Source organism: Leptonotus elevatus, chromosome 9 (assembly GCF_054856555.1).
Source record: "Leptonotus elevatus isolate MCC_2025b chromosome 9, RoL_Lele_1.0, whole genome shotgun sequence".
In the NCBI taxonomy this organism is placed as follows: domain Eukaryota; kingdom Metazoa; phylum Chordata; class Actinopteri; order Syngnathiformes; family Syngnathidae; genus Leptonotus; species Leptonotus elevatus.
The window spans coordinates 19896293-19919063 of NC_141247.1; the positions used below are offsets into that span (position 1 = coordinate 19896293).

Sequence of the window (22771 nt, forward strand, 5' to 3'; positions counted from 1 at the left end):
CATTTCGTGTGTTTTATGTTTTCATGTTGTGAAAATGTTGTTGTTAGATAGAATTAAGGGACCAGAAGCACAATGTAGGCGCTATTCTAGAGCTAATGTGAAATTATCTGTAAGCTAATTCATGACTCGACCGCAGACCCTCGTGTTTACGTAGCTGTAGCCACAAGACTGTAGCCATGGCGACAGCAGCTTTAACCCTATGACTGCAAATGAGCAAGGACGTAAAATGGGGCTAATTCAATCTCCTGAGGTGAAATAAACCACTTCATATAGCTTTATTGTTTGGTGTGAAATAATGATTCCTTGCAGGAGATGAGGCTTAAAATTAATAATAGAAAAACAGCAGAGAGGGAAAAAAGTGAAACTTGGCAAGATTTCCACTAGATGTGTTTTATTTTTTATTTTTTATAACACAGGGTGCGCCGTATAGTGCACTGGTCTGTGGAGATTTGCTTACAGTGAAAAGATGGTGGAGGTAAGATGGCTCAGAGGATTCAAGCTTCGTTGAGCGCAGGCTTATGCCTAATAATTAGCGAGGAGGGACTCAGCACGGGCCCTCGGAACAGAGACGGCGAGAGCTCGATCGAGAGCGACGCAAAACAGAGCAAGGGAAAGATTAAAGACGAGGAAGAAGCAAGTAGAAGATCTGGTAGGAGCTGTGGGGGGGGGGGGGGGGGGGGAGCGGCGTGAAATGGAACATTTCAGTGTTATAACTGCTTGTGAGGAAATGTAATAAGATTTTTACAGCATTGTCTCTTTGTATTTATAATGTTTGAGAAATTTGACAAATGAAACATTCTGATAGCTAGCACATTTTCCCTTTTTCAGTCCACAGTAACTACTCAGCTCGATATGTCCTTACTCTATCCAGGTACTACTACTCGCAGGTGTAGGTTTTTATTAACTGGTGCGCCGAGTTTCCAAGTATGTGAAGCCGATACAGGAAACACAACACTCGCCACTCATTTGGTCAAGCACATTTGTCACTGACACATCAGTTTATTATTTGAAAATGAAAAATACTAAATATAATCATACATACTTTGGGCATGGCACACTGTTACCGCCATACTGACTGCTTTTCATTTGACTGTTTATAGTTATACTGGTATATACTTTTCATTTATAATAGTGTAGGCAATGATTAAGGTTATTATAGTTAACAAACACTAACAACAAAAAAACAAAAACTATAATTGAAAAAAACTAATAGAGCTGTTTAAAGTTTATGTTTATAAAATGAACTATATGGGGGGGGGGGGATCCTTATTTTTCATCTTTGTCATACATGACTTTATTTTATTTGAGCAAAGAAACGCTACGGTTTTTCAAGAATTACAAAAGCAAACTCACACAACGTCATCACACGGCGCAGTCGTTTCCTGATCTTCTTCTTTTAAATTACTGATCACATCTCTGTGGTGTATACCGCCACCTACAGCGGCGGAGTCCCCTCTCAATATTCGCAAAAGAAGAACAGATGGAAACGGGCATAAGTTGCATGTCCGTTTTGCGCATTTTCAGTAAATTCGCTTTAAAAAATCTAAACAATTGGATGGAAACCTGACTAATGAAATATGTACAAATCTGGGTTACGTTACCACCGTCGGAGCGGAACTTTGTAGACCGAGGAGCCCTGTACTTTGAAGTGGAATACTGTCCAACGACAGGCGAGTAAAGCCATACAGAGTTGGGCCGAGCTGTGCAAAAAGTGGCCTACCACTGCAAATGTTCCCTTCATTCATGAAATTGCAAAGCCCTTTTCACACTGCACTTAGCAGAGCGCAGTGTGTCGTCAAGCAATGGCAAACATGCCTCAATTGAAAGATGTTCAATTTGAAGGGGAGCTATGATGACAGACTGGACATTCAATAGCAGAAGTGGTGGCGGAGTGATTTCAGAGCGACAACAGAAAATGATTTTGTTGACGTTGTACAGTAAATGACATTGAAAAAACGGAGGTCTGACTTAAAAATGTGGTGCGTCAGTGTCCGGAGCTGTGGGACACAAGACAAATGTTGTACTGAGACAGCCACAGTTGCTTGTATCGCATCTGCTCCTCCTCCCCTGTTTTGGAGCTTAGCAACCAGTGCCAAATATGTTGCTTTCGCTGGGCCGCCATTGTTCAGGAAAACCAAGTGCAGTGTTAAAAGGGTTTAAGACGGCGACATTTTTTTTTTATTGTATTTTTTTTTTATGCTCATCGACTATATCCAAGGGCCAATCTGACAAAATACATTACTGATGCTTGAGTGACATTTGCCAGTGCACTCATTTACAATGCTTTCTGGCTTCATCGCCAGCAGAACATCCTCGTCCATTAACACGCATACATGCCGCTAAATACATCAGCAGTGATCCAAAGCTTTGCTGCGTCATGTTACTCTCTCCAGAGTTGCCCCATTGGCTTGTTCAAACCAGCATTTAATCCAAATTACACTCGTCCAGTGATGGTGTGAGCCTGTCGTGAATTGTGGCGCTTCAACCTATCCAAGGGTCATCAACTTTTTTATCCCCTCATCGACAATAAATTATCCCCGGAAGCCACGCCACCAAGCCGGGGCCCGAACCACATGCCCATTTAACGGCTGTCTAGTGAAGGGGGGGCAGCACGGTCAAGGTCAGCTCACCGCAGCGTTGAGACGACGGCGGCGGCGGTGCTCCGCGACAGCATTTTCGCCGCGACCCAATGAGTGATTACCTCGCAGCTTCAGTCATAATTCAGCGTGACCTCAATCTGCCAGCAACGTGGTGCTTTGATGGATCAGCTCATGGTTTCGGTGTTGGGTCCTAGCATGTCAAACAGGCAGATAACGATAGGGCGATCTGTTGCTTTTCCTTTCGATATCAACCAACAATAATAGTGTTTCTTTCTCTGCGACGAGTTTCTTAACTCCAATGTCACAAACATTAACCCCGTCGCGATGATTCATGTGTGTTCATCCATCATCTTTACGTCTTATCAAAGTCAGCACTGACACACCTGCACACACATACATCCTGCTGTGGATAATTAGTGGATTCTCACAGTGGGTGATCAGTGCTAGTGCTCCCCCCTACCCACTCTTTCTCACTCTCTTTCTCTCTGACCTTCCCTAGTGGGCTTCCTACCACAGTGGGGCTCATCGCACACAACTCTAATACATATTTATTGCCCCGGTGACAGCTCCTGTGCGCTGGATTTATACGATTCTCAGCAAACAATAGTGAAGCCCAACTCACTCTTGCTCTCTTTCATCAAACAAAGCGAAAGATAAATCTCGGAGTGTCAGGTCCGCTCAGTCCTCAGCAGTCAGCCATCTGCGGCATTTCCATGAACACGCTGCCAGGACCATGTAGGCCCCGTTGCGGTTATAGCGCTCCGCGTAAATTAGGGTGAATGTACTTGATGTAACGTCAACTAGGGATCACCAATCTTTTCAAACCATTTTGAAGCAATGCTGTATTTTTGTTGATAAAATATTACATTTCTACCAAGTACTGCATGGTTTTACTAGGGGTGTCAGGCAATAACAAATTTTATAATTGCACTAATTTGCTACCAAAAACGGATAAATATGTTCTATTTTAAATGTTTTAATTGTCCCAAAGACGTATTTATACGTTTTAATGGCTTTGATGCAGCCTCTGAACTGCAGATAACGGGTAAAGAAATGGTAGTTATTACAAAAATGGCCAGCAGGTGGCAGCAAAGTAAAATAGCTCAACCAGGGCCATATTGAAAAAAAAGCTAATTTACCCACAGTTCTCAACAGATTTGTGAATAATGATGAAACTTAGCTATATTCTAATGCTAATTGCTGCATTCATCGTGTGCCCCCCCCCCCCCCCCCAAAAGGAACTTTAAATTAACTCAAAATTCACAAACAAATTTTGACACCCCTAGTTTTAATACTTCCCTAGCTTGTTTAAGAAAAAAGAACATTGAGTAAATAAACTCTTAAGGTCTCTCAAATGGGGCATGAGTAGGCAGCCTACAGCAACTTCTTGGTGTCTCGCCCAACTATGATTGCTTAATTAACAGATTAAGAGCTGTGTACCAATACTTATTATCAAGTTGTTGATCACGAAACTTCCCTGCAGGCAAATATTCTCTTTCAGTGCATGATCAAAAAACATTTACAAGTGGCAATGGCACTGAAGGGCAAACTCCCGGCACCATGTATGCCTCTTGCTGTGCCTATGCAAAGAGAGGCAACCCCAAGAACGGGCTAGGAGAGGGTGAAATAAGGGCAGAGGAGGATAGTGACAAAGACGGTCAGACGAGCTCTAGCAGCTGCCAAACATTCCCACTTCCACACCAGCAAATTGCGTCTTATAGTTGTCACTTTAATGCTTTCAAGTGGGTGAAATCCTCGACATCTGCTTCCGCTCGCTGAAACGCAGCACAGGCCACCACCCTGCAGAGACGCACAGCTGATAGGACAGCTTGAAGGGCAGTGGCGCTGGTGGTGGCTTTCACATCCAATGTGATTCATTTTGTCCTAAGTGAAACAACAAACGAAAACTCCAGATTCATGATGTTCGCCGCAGATCTTCTCATTGGCATTTCTGGCTCGTACGTCTATGATGCAGAGGCTATATTGTAATTTTGTAAAGCAAAATGAGCTGGTCTTGTCCAAATGCTTTTAAATAGTCACAGGCATTTTCTAGACCACATGTCCTTATTAGTGCTGTGGATGAACTTGGAGTCTATCCCAGCAGAAGCCTAGGCTGGTCGGCAGTCAATCGCAGGGGAGATCTAGAGTCTTTAAAATCTTCACTGAACCTACCATGCATGCTTTTGGAATGTTTGAAGAAGCTTGAGTACTTGTTTAAACACGAGGTAAATGTACAGTAAACAGTAGTTGGATGTAAAAGTTTAGGTGAGGAAGTAGGTGGCCCTTTTGTTTTGGCTCAAAGTTCTTTGAAGGACAAATCAAGACGTGTTTTGAAAATATCGACGTTTTATAATGATTGGATGTTCAATGAGTTGTGACCAATTTGCTTGGCAATTTCCCTGCATAGACGTTTGCATCCATAGATTATGGAAATAAAATGCTCCAAAAAAATAACTGTGTAGGACTTTAGGACTATGACACTGGATAGTTCATCTTAGAGAGCTTGTTTCACATTATTGCACTCTATGATCTCTTTGAAAATTGGCAAAAACGAACATGCGACTTATTCTCCGTTTTCATCTGTTTTTCTTTTGCAAATATTGAGAGGGGACTTCAACACTGTAGGTGGCAGTATACACCATAGAGATGTGACGTACCAGTAATTTAAAAGAAGAAGATCAGGAAATGACTGCGCCGTGCGATGACGTTGTAGGAGTTTGCTTTTGTAATTCTTGATAAACCGTAGCGTTTCTTTGCTGTTTTCCATCTAAAATAGCATTAATATTGACTTCTTTAATTAATTCCGAAAATATTTCAGTTTTGTCGTCCCCCCAAACATACCTTACTTTATCATCCGACAATACTTGCGACGTGTATCCGGTCTTGCCAGCGGTTGTTTGCAAAACCTGTTTCCATAGCTAAAATTAGTATTCAAAATCCACTCTTTCTAAATGTAAAAACTTTTTGGGCGAATTTTGGGCCCTTTTGCAAATTTCTAGCGTTTCCATTCCGTTATATTTTTGCATTTCTTGAAAATTGGAATAAAAATGGGTGGATGGAAACCTAACTACTGAAGCTGGTAATGAGTCCCAAATGCATATTTTCAAGTAATCTAATGCATTACAATTTCCAATATGTAAAAAATGTAAATAAGTCTGCCGTTATTTTAGATATTATTAAAAATATATATTTTTGGTAAGTGAAGTCTATTCATTTTTTTTTTTATTCCAAACAAGTCGCAAATTTGTTAAAAGAAATCCTGAAGACTCTTTTTTTTTTATTCATAATAATTATGATAAGTCAAAAATGTTGTTGTCTTTGTTATTTTTAATAAAAACTAACTTTTTTCTCTAATGTCGCTGTTAAAAGTACACTTCCAATTACGTGGCAAAACCGGGTATCATTTTTATGTTAAGCAGGATGGTCAGTATGTGATAAATATAATGATTAAAGCAACTTGCGAGTAACTTAGGTACTTTTTCAAGCAAGTAATCAATAAAGTAACTTAGTTACTTTTTCAAGCAAGTAATCAATATAGTAACTAAGTTGCTTTTTCAAGGTAACTGGCAACTGGAGAGTGGTTCACATCACTGATGCACGGGTGCAGATGAAATCTCACCCACTACAAAGTTCACAAACACAATTGTTAACGACCAGTTGAGGTAGTTTCAGCTGAGGTAGGTTCTGAACAGGATATGCAGCATAGAAAATGGCTGAATGGATCTCACTGTTTGTATTCATGCAAGAAAACGTCCCATATATTGCAACTGATTTGTGTTTGGGCTTCGCGGCATAATAGGTAATCCATCTGGAACATTATACACATTGTGTCCTTGAATTGAGTTTAACTCTATTGAGCGATGATGTTGCTATAAAGCGTGATTCTAAAAATATGAGTATTTTTCGTGCGCACTAACGTCTTTGCTATTGCTTGTCTCAGCATTCACACAACATTGAAGTTATCCACAGCAGCCTTGTAGTGTAACTTTCAAAAAACATTTAACTGTTCACCCATGCAGACAAATTAATTCTACTTACCACTTGCGAACAAATGTAAATAGGAGTGTAAATAAACACTTAATCTTTGCCAAGAAGAAATAAGCCCCCCGCTGCCACTGATTAAGGCGAGCAAAGTGATATATCTGGCACTTAAGTCTTCTGTTTACCTCATAAACACAGAGACTTCACCAGCCACCCACACTGATGCTGAAATATTACTCTCGAACCCTGCATGCCAGCATGTGTCTCCACACGACGTTGCGGAAACATCTTGTGACGTTACGTTGCTGCTCGTGATTACTTGTCGTCTGTAGCGCCTGCCACTATCGCGACGTCAGTGGAATTCAATCATTGTGACCGTAACGATGACGTGAACATTAAAGCAGCGTGGTCAAGCGGGTTGGAGCTTGGCCTCTGACTCCCAGATCGGTAAAGCAGCACCGGTGCTGTGATGCTGAGACACGACGATGACGCGAGGAAAGCGTACCGCAAACGGAGGGGATGTCACTTTTAATCTACTCGAGGTAATGGGAAAATTTTTCGAAGGGATGCAATTAAATTATTTCTGAGGAAATTATGTTTCCTATTTGGGATGTATACCTTGTGGTAGAAAGTCGTCTCGGATTTCCTTCATTCTCCACTGCAACTAAACGGTAATTTAATTTGGGAGAGAACCCACGAGACTGTAGATTTGTTTGCGTCGGTTTCCACTACGCACACACAACGCTAAGATCCTTTATCGACTAACATCATAGGAGTTCTGTATCAATAATGGGTTTACTGCCATAGATCACAGGCACTTTATTTCAGCGTATGCCACCAGGTTGTATTTTCTTGGCAAGTAAAAGTGCACGGCTTCATTCCCAGCGCACACAAGGAGTAGGAGTTTACTTTTATTTATAGCAATCCACCCACAATCTCATGTATAAGCCAGTGGTTAAATGTGTATGCACATTTTCAATGGGGGTTAAAAAAAAAACTGATGCATAAGTAGTTGTATCTATACAAGGTAAATGTCAATAGGGGCTATAAAGAGAGACTTCATGAATAACTAAGTGGTTGAAATGTCATTCAATATCTGTGTCTGTGAGTTGGAGAATAACATTATAACAATAGAGGGAAACGTGCTACCTGTGTAGATGTATGAGGAGTAAGAATTTACAGGCTGTGTAGCCTCTTAGTCATCAAGGTCAATAGTTAGTAATTCACAACATTGATTCAAAGCCAATCCACGGTGTACCCATCAAGTCAACTGGGGTTTATTCAAGCTACCCCTGTGACCCTGAACAAGATAACCAAAGGACAATGAATGAATGAATGATTTCAAATGTATTCATGTCTGCAGAGTTTTGTTCGTTCAGTTTTTCCCGCATTGTTTCCCTGAATTCTCTCATTGTAACAAAAACCTACAGCTTCATATTCACAGCATCTGCCTCTGACAAGCATACAGATTATTACTGTTGGAGTTGTAGAGACGACGGGAAGGGAAATGACAGTGCTGGTGCTCTCGTCTGTCTCTGCGAGCAGTCTGTAAGACCAGGCCATCTGCGCATTCATTATCACAGACATGATTCTATTATTGTTGGCATCTATTATTGTCCTGTGTGGGAGCAAGAACTTGTTGTCAGTCTGGGCTTTGTTGCTCTTATCAGCTGTGCAGCTGACAGTCAGGTCTCGAACATGACAGCAGCCAAATGAACAGCCATTGTGTTTTGTAGCACGTAACTGAATTATCAATGAGACACACCAAGTATGATCTGTTCCTTGTGTTCTTGTGCAGGTCTCTTCCACCGAGCCATCATTCAGAGCGGCTCTGCGCTTTCCAGCTGGGCGGTGAATTACCAGCCGGTCAAGTATACACGTCTCCTGGCAGAGAAGGTGGGCTGCAACGTCCTGGACACATTAGACATGGTGGACTGTCTGAGGAAGAAGAGTTCAAGGGAGCTTGTGGAGCAGGACATACAACCTGCAAGATACCACGTGGCTTTTGGACCTGTAATCGATGGAGATGTCATCCCAGATGACCCCGAGATCCTTATGGAACAAGGGGAGTTCCTCAACTATGACATAATGCTGGGCGTCAACCAAGGCGAGGGTCTGCGCTTTGTAGAGAACGTGGTGGACTCCGAGGACGGCGTGTCTGGAAACGACTTTGACTTCTCCGTGTCTGACTTTGTGGACAGTCTTTACGGATACCCGGAGGGAAAAGACACACTGAGGGAGACCATTAAGTTCATGTACACAGACTGGGCCGACAAGGAAAATCCAGAAACCAGGCGCAAAACGCTGGTGGCTCTGTTCACCGACCACCAGTGGGTGGAGCCCTCTGTGGTCACAGCAGATCTCCACGCTCGCTATGGCTCCCCCACCTATTTTTATGCCTTCTACCACCACTGCCAGAGTCTCATGAAGCCTGCCTGGTCAGATGCCGCACACGGGGACGAGGTCCCCTATGTTTTTGGAATTCCGATGATCGGTCCAACTGACCTTTTCCCTTGCAACTTCTCAAAGAACGATGTCATGCTGAGTGCTGTGGTAATGACCTATTGGACCAACTTTGCCAAGACCGGGTGAGTCAATGCTTATCTTTCTGGCTCCTTAGCAAGGTGACTATTTTTAGGATGTTGTTAGGATTCTATAAAAGAAAACAGCTTGAATCAAGTTTCTACAACAATATAAGGACTTTTTTTTTTTAATTGACAGAGTGGAGTTAAATCACTTTTAAATCGGCCAAACCAATAATGACTGTATTGAAAACGTACTGCAGTATATTATCAGTGGAAAGTACCAGAGGAAATCCAATCAGACTCCTATTAAAAGGACTTGTGTGCCACATGAAATACAATGTAGCAAGAAGGAAGTGCCACAAAGGATAAGTGTGGGACCGGAAAGAAAAAAAAACACTTTAAGAGATATTTTTTTAGAGGTGTTTTTTGAAAAAACTGAGACATATTGAATGCGAGGAAGATTAAATGTACCTCCAGTGGGTGCAATGCAATTCGTGCTCAGCTTGTGGAGTGAGTACAAGGCCTGTCTTTATGCATGCGTCTGTGTCTGCACCTTTGGGTTTTTTATTTTGGACGAGGGAGCTGAAAATGCTATCGCAACTCCATTGTAGTCAGGCCCTGAAAGACACCATGACTTACCAGGCAACTCTTGCCCTCGCTGATATTGATTTCTTCAGCTTGGACCCAGACAATCACTCAAGCCCAGGGTGACTCCACCCCCCTCCATCCTTAATTTCACCTCTGCCCATCACAAAGTACAAGGCCTTTTTGGCACAACTAGTCATCATTTCAAACAACTGAAATTTAATCTGACATTCCATGTATACCAGAGAGCTATTGATCTCATCTTGAGGGGGATGCACTGTGCAAGAAAAAAAAACAGTGCCTACATCATCTGCTGCTCAATCAGGTTGACTTTGACATCTGAACGTCTGGCTTAGTGGCCACCAGCACAACTCGATGCATGAGCTGCTAATGACAGACAAGTGCAGATGGACTGATGTCAGCTGTTTGGCTCCTCGGGCGAACCACTGAGGTCAGACTAAACATCTGTCTCCTCTGCCTGGCAGCCATCTTGTCTTGCCATATTCAGAAAATCACTTTGTATACATACACAGAAAGTATATTGCTTGGCTTGTGTATCTCATATAGTGGCGATTGCTATAAGACTGCAAGGGAAGCTCAACTTGGCTTATCTTTTGGTGCTCTGTGAAAATTTAGGAATATTTTGGTCCAATAATTAAATTTCTTTGGACAGTTCAAGAGACTGCATTGATGTTTTTCAATTTAGAGCAAAATGATTCAAAACTCCAACTCTGATTTGTAGGAAAGCATCACGAAAGTGATTGTAGATCAAATCTTCATATTAAAGCAACAAAAAATCTTTGGAACATTGAAACCACACAGTAATCCGTTATAGGGTAATTTTATTCTATCTATAGGACTGTAGCATCAGTTCTCGGTGGGTGCTCCTTGAAGCTGAGGATTTACCATATTTCCAAAAGTTCATTGTCCTCATTTAGTTTTACACTAGGGGATTAGTATCTCACCCAAGCACCACTCAAGCCCAGCCTGGCTCTGGAGGACATCCCTTTAATTAGGACCCGGTTGAATTCCCTTTGACTTCTCGGCTCGCAACAGCAGTTCTCACTCCCTCCCCCTTCTCCAAATACTCACGACGAGCTAACCCAGATTGCACTTCCTCCCCTTGACTGTAAATCGCCTGTCAAAACATGTGTGACGCCATGTTGAGACACTTGTGCTGCATGTCAACCATGTGTATGATACCGGCGTTCTCCCTAAAGCCCTTCCTGTCCTCGGCTCTCATGTGTCATCTTTACAAGGCAAATTCTATCCCTTGCACATTTTTGTCTATCATACTAGCTACAACATTAAAGCGCACAGAGAGAACTCCCTGTCATATCTTCTTAGCGTGTGTGCATGATTGTGAGTGTGATTGCGTGCTCTTTTTTGGTGGGTGGCAATGTTGACGGATTAATGATGCAGGGATGAAACTGTCTTTTCCATTAACATTGTCTTTTAGTGTCTATAGATGGACAGATAGCTAGACAGACAGACCGACCAATGAGAGCTCAACAAACTGATAGTTGGACAGTTAGATAGATTTGTTAATGGATGGACGGAAGGATAGATCAGCAAGCTGATCAATGGATGGCCAAATGGACAGATCAACAGACAAAAGGATGTACCAGAAGACAAAAGGCTAGTCAGACAGATAGACAAATTACTAAGGTAACAATCTGGACGGACCAATGTATAGATGACAGACAGACGGAGTAATATATGGATGGATGGACGGACTCGGACAGACAATGGAGATGGAAGGACTGAGCAGAAGAATGGATAGACAGACAATGCAAGGACAAAGGTATGCATGGATGGAGGGAGAGATCGATGATGGACCGAGGTGTCAAATCCAGGTCCAGAAAGTAACAACCTCCCCTGGGGGCTCGTTTACCTGCCGGTTAAGTAGAAGCACCTGTAGCTAAAGCCCAACTTTGGCAGGGTTTTTACTTTCTGGACCTGGATTTGACACCGCTGATGATGGTACATGGATACAAAGACATATGAACATTCAGATGGAGACTGATGAATGAATGAAGCTCCGATGGACAGACCGAAGAATGGGTGCAAAGGGTGGATAGAGAGAATAGATATGAATAGATGGATGGATAAAGACAGAAGAAATGGTGGAAGAACTGAGCAGATGGAAATACTTGAAGATGTATGCACAGAAGGATATATGGACTGGCAGACGGATGGAAACAATTGCAAAATCAAATGGACGGAAAAACTAATAGATTAATGAAAAGTACACAGGTAAAGAGAGCTGTAGTAGATGGAAGGCTTGATAGACATATGGGGAGACAGATGGATGGTTAACCAGATTAAAGCAGAGTTCACCAATTCCAGTCCTCAAGGACCGGAGTCCTGCAGGTTTTAGAAGTTTCTGCCCACTAGCACACCTGATTCATGTAATCAGCTCATCAGCATGCCTGATAATGATCCTGATCTTTACTACCGGGTGTGTTGGTAGGCGGAAACATCTCAAACCTGCAGGACTGTGGACCTCAAGAACCGGAATTAGTGAACCCTGGATTAAAAGACCAATGAAAAAGCTGTATAGATAGTTGCATAGATTCACAGGCTGATGCACCGATGGACAGAAGGAAAAATGGACAGACAACAATGGTTTAACCAAGTCTAATGAAAGAAAGATAATGAATAAACCAAAGGACGCATAGGCATACATATAGTTATTAATCATAGACAAAATACCAATCATATCCCATGAATTGTCTTCTCCAACATCATCGAAACAATGCCTCCAAAACTTTTGTCTTGTGTCCACATGCTGCAACTTTCGCAGTATGTCAAACAACAAATAAAAGCACAGCGTGTGCGCCGACATCCAAAAGCGCTGGCGGAGCACTTCAGAAACCGACAGAATGATGAAAAGCCCGCAAAGATCAGTCACTACATATCATTAGTGCTATAAATATGTCAGTCCAACTTTCCACTTGGTGTGTTTTTTTTACTGCTGGCTTGTGCTCATTTCCCTCCTCTGTGTGTGAGCACTGCCACATGCTGTGCAAGGTCTTGCTAGGTATAGTTAAAGAGTAGAGCGCTGTCAAGTGTTGATTCTTTATACATTCTTTTGCATTCTCTATCCCAACTCCTCCATCTCAGTCTCTCATTATTCTGTACCAAAAAAAGGCTAGCCTAGTTGTGGGAGCTGAAATATACAGCATTGATTGCTTTGTCTTGAGCGACAATGTCTGCCAACTCAAATGCAAGATGTCTATAGTGCACTTAAGCACCCAATGGTTTGATTCAAGCACCTCTGGAAGGATACTGACATATATGCGGCCACTGTTTCTCACCCTGCCTGCCCTCTTTAGCCAAGAGTATTTGGATAACTTGCTTTTCCTTTTCCTGAATTGTCCACTAATTCTGACTTATTTTATTTTTATTTTTTAAAGATGCACTAGTAACCCAGTAGTAAATATTTTCAGAATCTAGAACTTTGCTAATACTTGTTGAGAAGCATATTCTTAAAATAGTTTATATAGTAAATTCTGTCAAGTAAAGGGAGTAGATCGGCTGTCTTCCAAGATGAAGGTCGTGAGTTCGTTCCTCAACCGCTGAGTGACTTTTTCTCTTCAATTCTTTATTTTACTCTCTTCCAAGTGTAAATATTACTCTAAAACTGAATCTAATTGGTCCCACCCTAAATATTGTCAAATTTACTCAGAATTGACTGTGTAGAGATACTGACTTGCTAACTTGCTGACATGTTAAAATGCTAGTCAACGTGCTAGCTTCACTATCGCTCTCATTATCGTATCACTGTACAAGTATACAATTAGCTAGGATCACCAGATTTTCACATTTAAAAGCCGGGACACTACAGTTTCAGTGAAAATCAACAATATAATAAATTCTCACCAGGAACTATAGACACTATAGAAAATATAATTGCTAATTAATCTGGTGTCCAGTGGTTGTGTTATTGTTCTAGTTAATGATAAATGCTATTTTGGTTGACCGTTCAACAGCACTCACCATAATCCAACATTTTTTGCTCTGTCTTGGCAACTATTGGAAGCTGACTGTGTTGTTTTACCTCATGCCTGCCCAAACTACATTTCCCATTATTCTAAGACCCGGAAGCAGGAAATAGTCCTAGTTTTGGTATGACAAAAACATGCCTGTTAGTGATTAGATTCAGTGAGATTAGTCATATGAATCGCTATGACAACTGTATGTACGCATATGCCCCAAACATCTAGCCTGCTGACTGGACCTGCGTATGAGTGAGACAAAACAATGGGGCTGGCGAAATCCGCTATGACTTGGGATACACTGCTCAAACCCAGAACTGTCACGGGTTAAATGGGACATCTGGTCACCTTAATTTTGCCTCAGTTTCCTCAAGACTCAATTAATTATTAACATTAATTAAAGAATTGTCACCTATCAGTTCACTAACTAATTGGTTACTATTCCCATCCTTAAACTTGAACACAACCTGCAGTAGTAGCCGCAAACATCTCTACAGCCACTCCACTGAATTAGGCACTCACTTGATTTGGAGATATTGTAGCCAATATTTGCATTTGAGAAGGTAAGAGGTGTCTTGTTAAGGGGGGTGGATACCATTGATCGGTGTCCATGCCATGGGCTGAATGTAAATATGCACACTAACGTCCATAAATAAGTGGCTTTTAGATTGATACGGGTGATAAATGCCATATCGAACACAGTGAGGTGGTTTCAATACAGAAAAAGAAATACATAGAACGCATTGAAGGAGTTTTGTTTTTGACGCTCATTTCATCAAAAAAAATCAATAAAGAATGGTCCAAGAGCCGTGTCTTCCAACACCTCAGCACACTCCAAAGTCACAGTGTTTCGTCTCGCATCACTTAGCCCGTTGAACTGAAGGCTGCCATTAAATATAAAGCATGCATCACTCAGCCCTCCGCCCCAGCATGCAACCACGGGAAGGGCAAAAGAGCACGGCCTGATAATTTGCACGCTGTCCTACGAGGGTGCCGACAAGCACTAGATAAAATGCATTGAAGGAAAATGAACTCGGAATTCAGGGAAAGGTGTTTGGAGTGAAAATGAAAATGGAATACTTACTTTGTGTTACCTGGTAAGTAGATAAACAGCTGCGGGCGATGCATTTGTTACACAACGGTAACAACAATAACTTCAACCTTCAAAAGGCTTTAACTTTGCATATTTTAGCAGCTTAGTGAAATGAGCATCAGCGCCTCAGATTTAATGCACCTCCCTTCGTGTTGTATGGTGAGGCTATAACTCAGCTCAGGAATTCTGGGCTGTTGAGTGTAGTGAAAATAGATTTTTGTCTTCTGCCTTGGGGCACCTAAACGTGTCTTTTCAGATTTGGTGATGGCTAGGTCTATGATCATTCAAGCGCTTCAAATTACATCAGGATGAAAAGGGGGGAAGGAGGTACATGGGAAATGGGAAAAAATAAGGGGAAATGATATTCATTCTATCCTCTTATCTACCTTTTACATCAGAGCTTCCAGACATGGTTTGGAATGGATAATGAGCCTCGAATGATTCTAACTGACATCAAGTATTGGTGTGGTTGACTTTGTCATCCACGCGGCACATCCTCTCAAAGGGGAAGCTTTAGAAATATCATATAAAACTGGAGAGGATCACTTTCTCCTCAACAGCGTGCTGCATGCTTTGCGTTGAAGTTGAGCACTCGTGCAGCAGCCCTCAGGTCAAGTCATTACACCTGGATTGTGTTTCTAACCTAAAGGCACGCTCACATAGACAGACGGGTGCACAAGCCACAAGAGATGGAAACATACATGCACAAACTCACGGTCAGTCATGAAAACAAACACATGGGAGCGCTTGAACGCGCATGACTGGCCAAGGTCAGTGTGGGTCAGCAGGTCATGGAGAGAACCAGGCGAGGGTGGGGGGAAGGAGGATGGAAGCTTTGCTTTATGGTACCACAAGCATATGAACACATCAGAAGCGCTGTGAAAGGCCATTAAAACACTTTCTTTTATGAGTGTAATAATCCTTCCACAGTGCCTGGAGTCCAGCCACAGCGCCAATGTCCATCTAGATTAAAGGGGGAGGTTTGACAGGACGCATGTTGTACGCTAATGCCGGAGGGGTGAGGAGGTTTTGAGGGCTTAACCAGACCATAAACGTCAAATTATACCAATATAGATCAATATGCTTGATTAATCTTTTAATTGTAAATATGCCTCGCAGTCAGCCGTCTGCTGTAGAACTCGACACATGCAGTGAGCTCAGTGTTGTTCATTATAATGAGACCCCCAAAAAAGTCTCTCTCAGCATTAAAAGGCATTATGCCGTATTTTCCGGACGATAAGTCACACTTTTTTTTTCTTTCAGTTTGGCTGGTCCTGCGACTTATGCTCAGGTGTGACTTGTATATAGAGGCTATTGAAATGAGAGCTGGCTTTGTTGTGTTTTTATCCTCGGTGGTACCAGACTAAGTGATTGGAGGTTTTGATTGTGTTCTGTCATCACCAAATAAAAATCAATCAATCAATAATTATAGTTTGTTTTAGTTAGTTTTGTAAATGTAAAATGTTTTTCATCTTATTTCGTTAACGAAAATGTTTGTTATTTTGTTCGTTTTAGTAAACTAAAATAAGCTTGGTTGGCAAATACTTTTGGTGCATTATCGCCATTTTCTTTAGCAGGTTAAAGAATGGTGGAGACTATCATATGGCGAAGAGGGTTTTGAGCTTTAGATAGCTCTGGTGAAAGCACAAAGGAAGCCATTGATATTCGAAATATTAGTGTAAGACAAACCTATTACAAAGCAGAGGTGTTAAATCCTTGTCCAGAAAACAACAACTCTGCCATACTTTGGCTTTAACCACAAGTGTGTCCACTCAAACGGCAGTAAACGAACTCACCGGGAGTAGAAGCCTCTGTGGCTAAAGCTGCACTGTGGCAGCGTTTTTACTTTCTGGACAGCATCCACATAAAAGTATACTTGTCCCGAGTGCCAATCTTGAGTAAATTCCATTTAAAACTTGGGATAGGAGACTTGAAAAACTGCTCTGCGGGAGTCCAGCACCAATTGTTACATTGCACCGACATGACCCAGAAGCAAGCAGAGTTGCAGAGTTGAAAGGAGTTTTGCAAAAGGTGGCTGGCTCCAAGATCATTCAGAAGCTGCGTGCTAAATTAATCTAATTATGTATACTTCTCCCAGAATGCGCGAAAAGAAAGAACCCCATGGCAATTTTGTGCTTTTGGTAGACGCAATTTCGGGTGCTTGCACCCATTTTTGCACTCACAAACTTTATTTAGTAAATCAGGTCCTAATCAAGTCAAGTCTAATCTGTGTGCCATATGTTATATGGCAAAATTTCCTCTACTGCGACATTTGGGAGCTGAGTTAACACTAGGTTAGTCTTTGATAGTGACAATGTCATCTTATATGTAAAAATCATAGGTCAAAAACACCATCTGGTCATTTTCCTTGTAGGGTTTCCTTACGTGGCTGTAACCAGTGTTTATTAGATGAGACCTTGACATTCTGACTAATTAATAGTATTGTACACCTTCATTAATTTTTACCGCTCCAAATCAAGGTCAAGTGTTAAGTTCACTGATTAGCAGTCATTCTTTCTGACTTCTGCAGATGGTTAGCCCGCAAAGTCAGCACGTTGTTCATCAGTGTTCAAATTGCAGCTATTTGCAATGGCAGGAATTAATCAAGCATTTTTGTTGGTAATTTGATAAGTCAACTAGTACTTCTCTCAAGTCAATTTATCCATAGATGCCTATCGATTTCTTTGTGTTCCTAAAATGCATTCCTTTTCAAGCTGCAGCAGCTTTTCAAAACGACATCTAGCACTCTATCTCAAACCCGCTCCCTGCGTGCACAGATTGCTTTGCGAGATTTAGCCAAGTACCTTTCAGATCTTTTTGTTGGCACAATTCGCCAAATTGACCCAGCCGAGATGAGAGCTTTCGTAGCGCATATGGAACTGCCCGGAATTCCCATTAACTGAGATTGCTCTGACCCCCTCGTTGTTGTCATGTGCGTGTTTGTACATGGGCGGAGGAGGAGATTTGCATGCGTGTGCGCGCGTGAGGCTGGCAGGCTGTAGACAAGCACGTCTCCATTGACGTCCTGTTCCCTGGCATGTTGTGCACAGGGAGATCAATATGACCTTACCTCCACCAGCCGCTCCTTTGAAACTTAATTACTGATATTCAGCTACAAAGTCATCATAGTCTGCCTGTCAATATTCATTGGGGATCATTACGGGCCTAATAAAAGTGGTTATTTACAGTCTGCTCTGCTGACACGGGCCCATGTCCAGGGATTCAGCTTTAGCCATCTCAATTTGTTTTACCGCTCATTCTCTCTCTCTCTCCCTCTCCCTTTCTTCCTATTCACCTCTCCCAGTAGTACTGACCTGAAAAAGCAAAATTGACGGCAGAAAAACAAACTGGGGGTTGAATTCTTCTGGCGTGGTTTTTAATTCTCTTGTTTCCAAACACAAGGACCGGTGCCAAAAATACACAGTGACCGGCGCATCCCTAAATCCCAGAATAAATTTGAACTTGGCGTGCCGCTGACATGGCAATCAAACCCGCAAAGGGATATTTCATGACATTTGAAGAAATGTCACGCGGCTCCTTGCTTCCTTTTCAACCTCTCGGACTCGAGCGATTGTTGTGTTTTCAAGGCTGCGGCATTCTTTTCAGGTCTATTCTTTGCGTACAAAAACTATAGAGGCGACTGCGGAAATTCCACTCACGGCACTTTACAGAAATAAAGACTTGTTCGATTGCCGGAGATTGCTTTATGATAATTGGTCCAATAAATCAGTAGCTTGACTGTAATTGAAAAGGACTTGCCAAGGCTGAGATGTCAAAAGTGAAACGTGGTACTGCATCTAAAATGCTATGTTACCGTCTTTTGATCTTTCCTTGATAGCCACACACACAGAAACACACAAACACACACACACACCCACACACAGAGTGGGTTGAGCAGTTCCCACTCAGTGTCTTGATTAATATGGTCCACTTTACATCAGTTCACTTGATGCCAATGCACACTGCTCTGCCTTCCCTGAGCAATTAGCAGAAGGGCTCCACCAGTGTTGGATTATCAACAACAAGATGCCTCCTGACGTGAGCCCTAAAGCCTGCTGACTTATTCATATGTGTTTACTTAAAAAGCCCCTGCCCTGGTTTTTGTGGGCAGACTGCATCCGAACTGAATTAAGAGCAACATCTGAGAAGGGAGACGAGCAGGCGGGTGTAGTGGCTGCGGAGTGGGGGCTTGGTGGACGAGCTGGCCGAGGTGCAGTCTGCCGACAGAGAGGCGGTACAAACGCCACATTGAGATCTTGCACTGGTTGGTCCAGTGGTTCAAGTTTAGCATGGACAGCATCAGCCCCAGGGTAGTTCAATTAAAAACTGCAGCCTGTTCTGACTTGAGCTCTTTCAAATATGATCGATTAACTGAATATCTTTCAAACCCCCCCAAAACAAGCTGATGTGTTTTCCTTGTAGCGTTTGTACGTGCCTTCCCTTGCCTCATAAATGAATTAAGAATTATTTAAACTATAGGAATGGGTATCATGAAGAATTCTGACGATAGTTAATAGTGTCAAGTTTGTGGTGCAAAGCTATGGGAGGTTGTGATACAACCGCAGGGCACACACTGTAATCATTACAGAAACGATTAAATTGTTGAGCACCTGTTAGGCTATTTTCCCCTATAGTCTGTCAGGGAAATCTAAGGTTACATTTAAGAATGAGCACTCGATGGACCAAAGAAAAGGAAAAACAGTGACCAGGGTTGGGGAATTCAGGTCCAGAAAGTAAAAACCCTGCCACTGATTGGCTTTAGCCACAGGTGCTCCTACTCAACTGGCAGGGAGAAGCACCTGTGGCTAAAGTCAAACCATTTTAGGGTTTTTACTTGTACCTGCATTCCCCAGCCCTGCCAGTGATGACATTAAGCATTTGGGACTCCCGATATATGACCATGCCGGGATACGGTAGATCAGTGGTTCTCAACCACGGTCCTCGAGTACCTCTCTCAATCAACACAGGTGTTTCACACTATCAGCTAATCAGCAAGCGCTACATGAAGCCTGATAACAATCCTCAGCTGTGTTGGCTGTGGGAGACATAGAAAACAGACTGGATAGGGGTACTCGAGGACCGGGGTTGAGAAAAACTGCAGTAGATGACCAAAGTCCGAGCCAAAGTCAATCAAAATTAACATCCTTTTGCATCTGTGTCTTCTCCACAGGGATCCCAACAAACCGGTTCCCCAGGACACAAAGTTCATCCACACCAAGGCCAACCGCTTTGAGGAGGTGGCATGGTCCAAGTACAACCCCCAAGACCAGCTGTACCTTCACATCGGCCTCAAGCCGCGGGTGCGCGACCACTACCGAGCCACCAAAGTGGCCTTCTGGAAGCACTTAGTGCCCCATCTGTACAATCTTCACGACATGTTCCACTACACCTCCACCACCACCAAAGTGCCCCCTCCGGATACCACGCAGAACAACCTGTCCACCAAGCGGCCCAATGGTAAGACCACCTGGCCCTTCAACACCAAGCGGCCCCCCATGTCGCCGGCCTACAACAGCGAAGACAAAGATTCCTGGAGCGACGACAAGGAGTCCGGGCCTCTAGTGGTAGAGAACCCTCGGGATTACTCCACAGAGCTCAGCGTCACCATCGCGGTGGGGGCCTCGCTGCTCTTCCTCAACGTACTGGCCTTCGCCGCCCTCTACTATCGCAAGGACAAGCGGCGGCAGGAGTCCAGCCACGGCCAGCCCAGCCCGCAGCGTCAGACCACCTCCAACGACATCGGGCACCACGCGCCGGAGGAGGAGATCATGTCGCTGCAGATGAACCAGACGCACCACGAGTGCGAGGCGGGGAACAGCAATGAGGGGGCGCTGCGCTTGGCCTCGCTGCCCGATTACACGCTCACCCTGCGGCGCTCTCCGGACGACATTCCCCTCATGACGCCCAACACCATTACCATGATCCCTAATTCCCTGGTGGGCATGCCCAACCTGCACCCTTACAACACCTTCACGACGGGCTTCAACTCCACCGGCTTGCCGCATTCCCATTCGACCACGCGCGTATAGCTTTAAGGAGGCCAGACGAGGGGGGTCGACAGGCAGCGACGCTGATGGAGGAGGAGCAAAGGATTCAACAAAACGGAGCGGAGGATTGTGTTTTATAAATACCACAGAGAGCGGGGGAAGGGCAGATTAAAACGTGAAGAGATTTAACGAGACTTTTACTACGAGGAGAATCACTTCCGAGCTCTCTATGGATGTCAAGTTGTGCAGAGCTGCCAAAATCAAACTGCTTCCCTTCTCCTCATCAGGGGAGGGGCTATTCTTTGTGTTGTGTACTTTTTGTTTTCTAAAAGTCATCATTTAAAAAGCCTTTTAAGCGGACTAAAACGATAGCCACTGTTTCTTTCCCCTTGAATTCATAACAAAAACAAACAAAAGTGCTTTTTAATTTTCCAATCTTCCTTCCTCCCGGAGGAGACACATGAAGAACAATGGCCTCTATGTCGATACTCGCATCATGTTTTTAATTGCTTTCTTTTGATTTCAATGCCTTACAAAGCTTGTTCTCTTTTTGGGGGGGGGTTGGGGGTCATTATTTCTGTTCCAAGAGACTATACCGAGAGGAGTGTGACAGAAAGACTGACATCAGGGTGGGAAATTAGCGGATAGGCAGATGTAGAGATTTGAAATCCCATTTGGGGCAACTTTTTTGTTGTTGTTTTTTTTTTGCTCCTGTTTGCGGCATAACATGAATGGTTTCAACTTTTTGGGGTTAGTTTGCGTCGAAGGGTTTGCCAAGGACAGCTCTGGCTTGGAGACAAATGCTTTGTTACTGTGATTGTTTTTGTAAAGAAAGTGCATCTTTTACAGCCAATTTACCTGTTAAGCTATTGGATCGGATCTCAACCGAGTGTGCACATGCTGCTTGTGTGCGCCGTGAGAGGTGAGTGAGTGAACATGTGAATGTGTGTGAGCGTCCACTATTTTTTTTAATTTTAGTAGGTTGTACTTTGTGCTTTTGGGGTGGGTGGGTGGCTTGGGCGGCGGCCAAGGCAGAATACTTATTCCATGGTTTTGATTTTGGTTTAGCGCCAGTCGTGTTTCTGCTGCGTCTCTTGGTGTCTGTCCTTGCAAAATAGCACTTTTGTTTTTTAGTTTTTTTCAAAGTTCTATATGTCTAATTTTGCTTAAAGATGATAAAATAAATCTATTATTTTACATGTAAGAGAAAAAGATAGCTTAAAGAAACAACTGAACTAACTGGGGTGTGGACTTGGTAAGACTTCCTCTTCAACAGCAGCAGACAGTGGCCTGTTTGCACTGAGAGAACCTACATCAGTGCACACTTGTATTTCTTTCGATATATATATAAATATGGGCATACATACATATATGTATAGGGCTTCTATGGAGATATCGCTCCCACTTGCAAAGAAATACATAAGCACCAACACAAATAATTCCAAGATGAACATCCCTCGCCAACAACACATCAAGGTGTCCTTGTAAGAGCTCTATATGTATATTTATGTATGAAATATTTAATATTTATTTATGTATACCAGATGCATACATGCTGATTGTGCCATGTACCAAATTAAAACAGTAAAAAAACAAACAAAATGGAATAGAAAGTTTCACACTTTTGTCACTTGGATCCTCTCTTTTTTAGGACTTGCTATAATTTCCACTTGAATGAGTAAAAGGAGAAATATTCTCACAGCGAGAGCAAGTCTCAGCCTCGGGACATCCTCGCTGTGCCTCCCTCATCCTCTCTTGCCATCTCCTTCTCCCTACCTCGCTGCTCTCCCTCTCTCTCTCTCTCTCTCTCTCTCTCTCTCTCTCTCTCTCTCTCTCTCTCTCTCTCTCTCTTTTCCTCTCTCGCTCTCTGCTGAAACCTTTGAGAAAGGGCCTAACAGCTTGGGGCCTGTGTGCATAACTCTACATTTTACTGTAATTCATGCAAAGTAGTGCTGCAGCAATGGGAGATTGTGCAGTGATTGCATTGATGTACGTACTC

The 22771-nt window shown here is 42.9% G+C and overlaps 1 protein-coding gene across 3 annotated transcripts in view; it reads left to right on the top strand.

Annotated features, from left to right (window-relative positions):
• Nucleotides 1-22385, top strand: part of nlgn3a (neuroligin 3a) — a 168203-nt gene extending 145818 nt beyond the window's left edge. For all 3 annotated transcript variants that reach the window (XM_086084636.1, XM_086084637.1, XM_086084638.1), the window contains 2 exons: nucleotides 8380-9169; nucleotides 19956-22385. In XM_086084636.1, coding sequence (XP_085940762.1) covers nucleotides 8380-9169; nucleotides 19956-20814 — 1649 coding nt within the window. In that variant the 3' untranslated portion in view covers nucleotides 20815-22385. The remainder of the gene's footprint in view (nucleotides 1-8379; nucleotides 9170-19955) is intronic.
• Nucleotides 22386-22771: the final 386 nt, after the last annotated feature.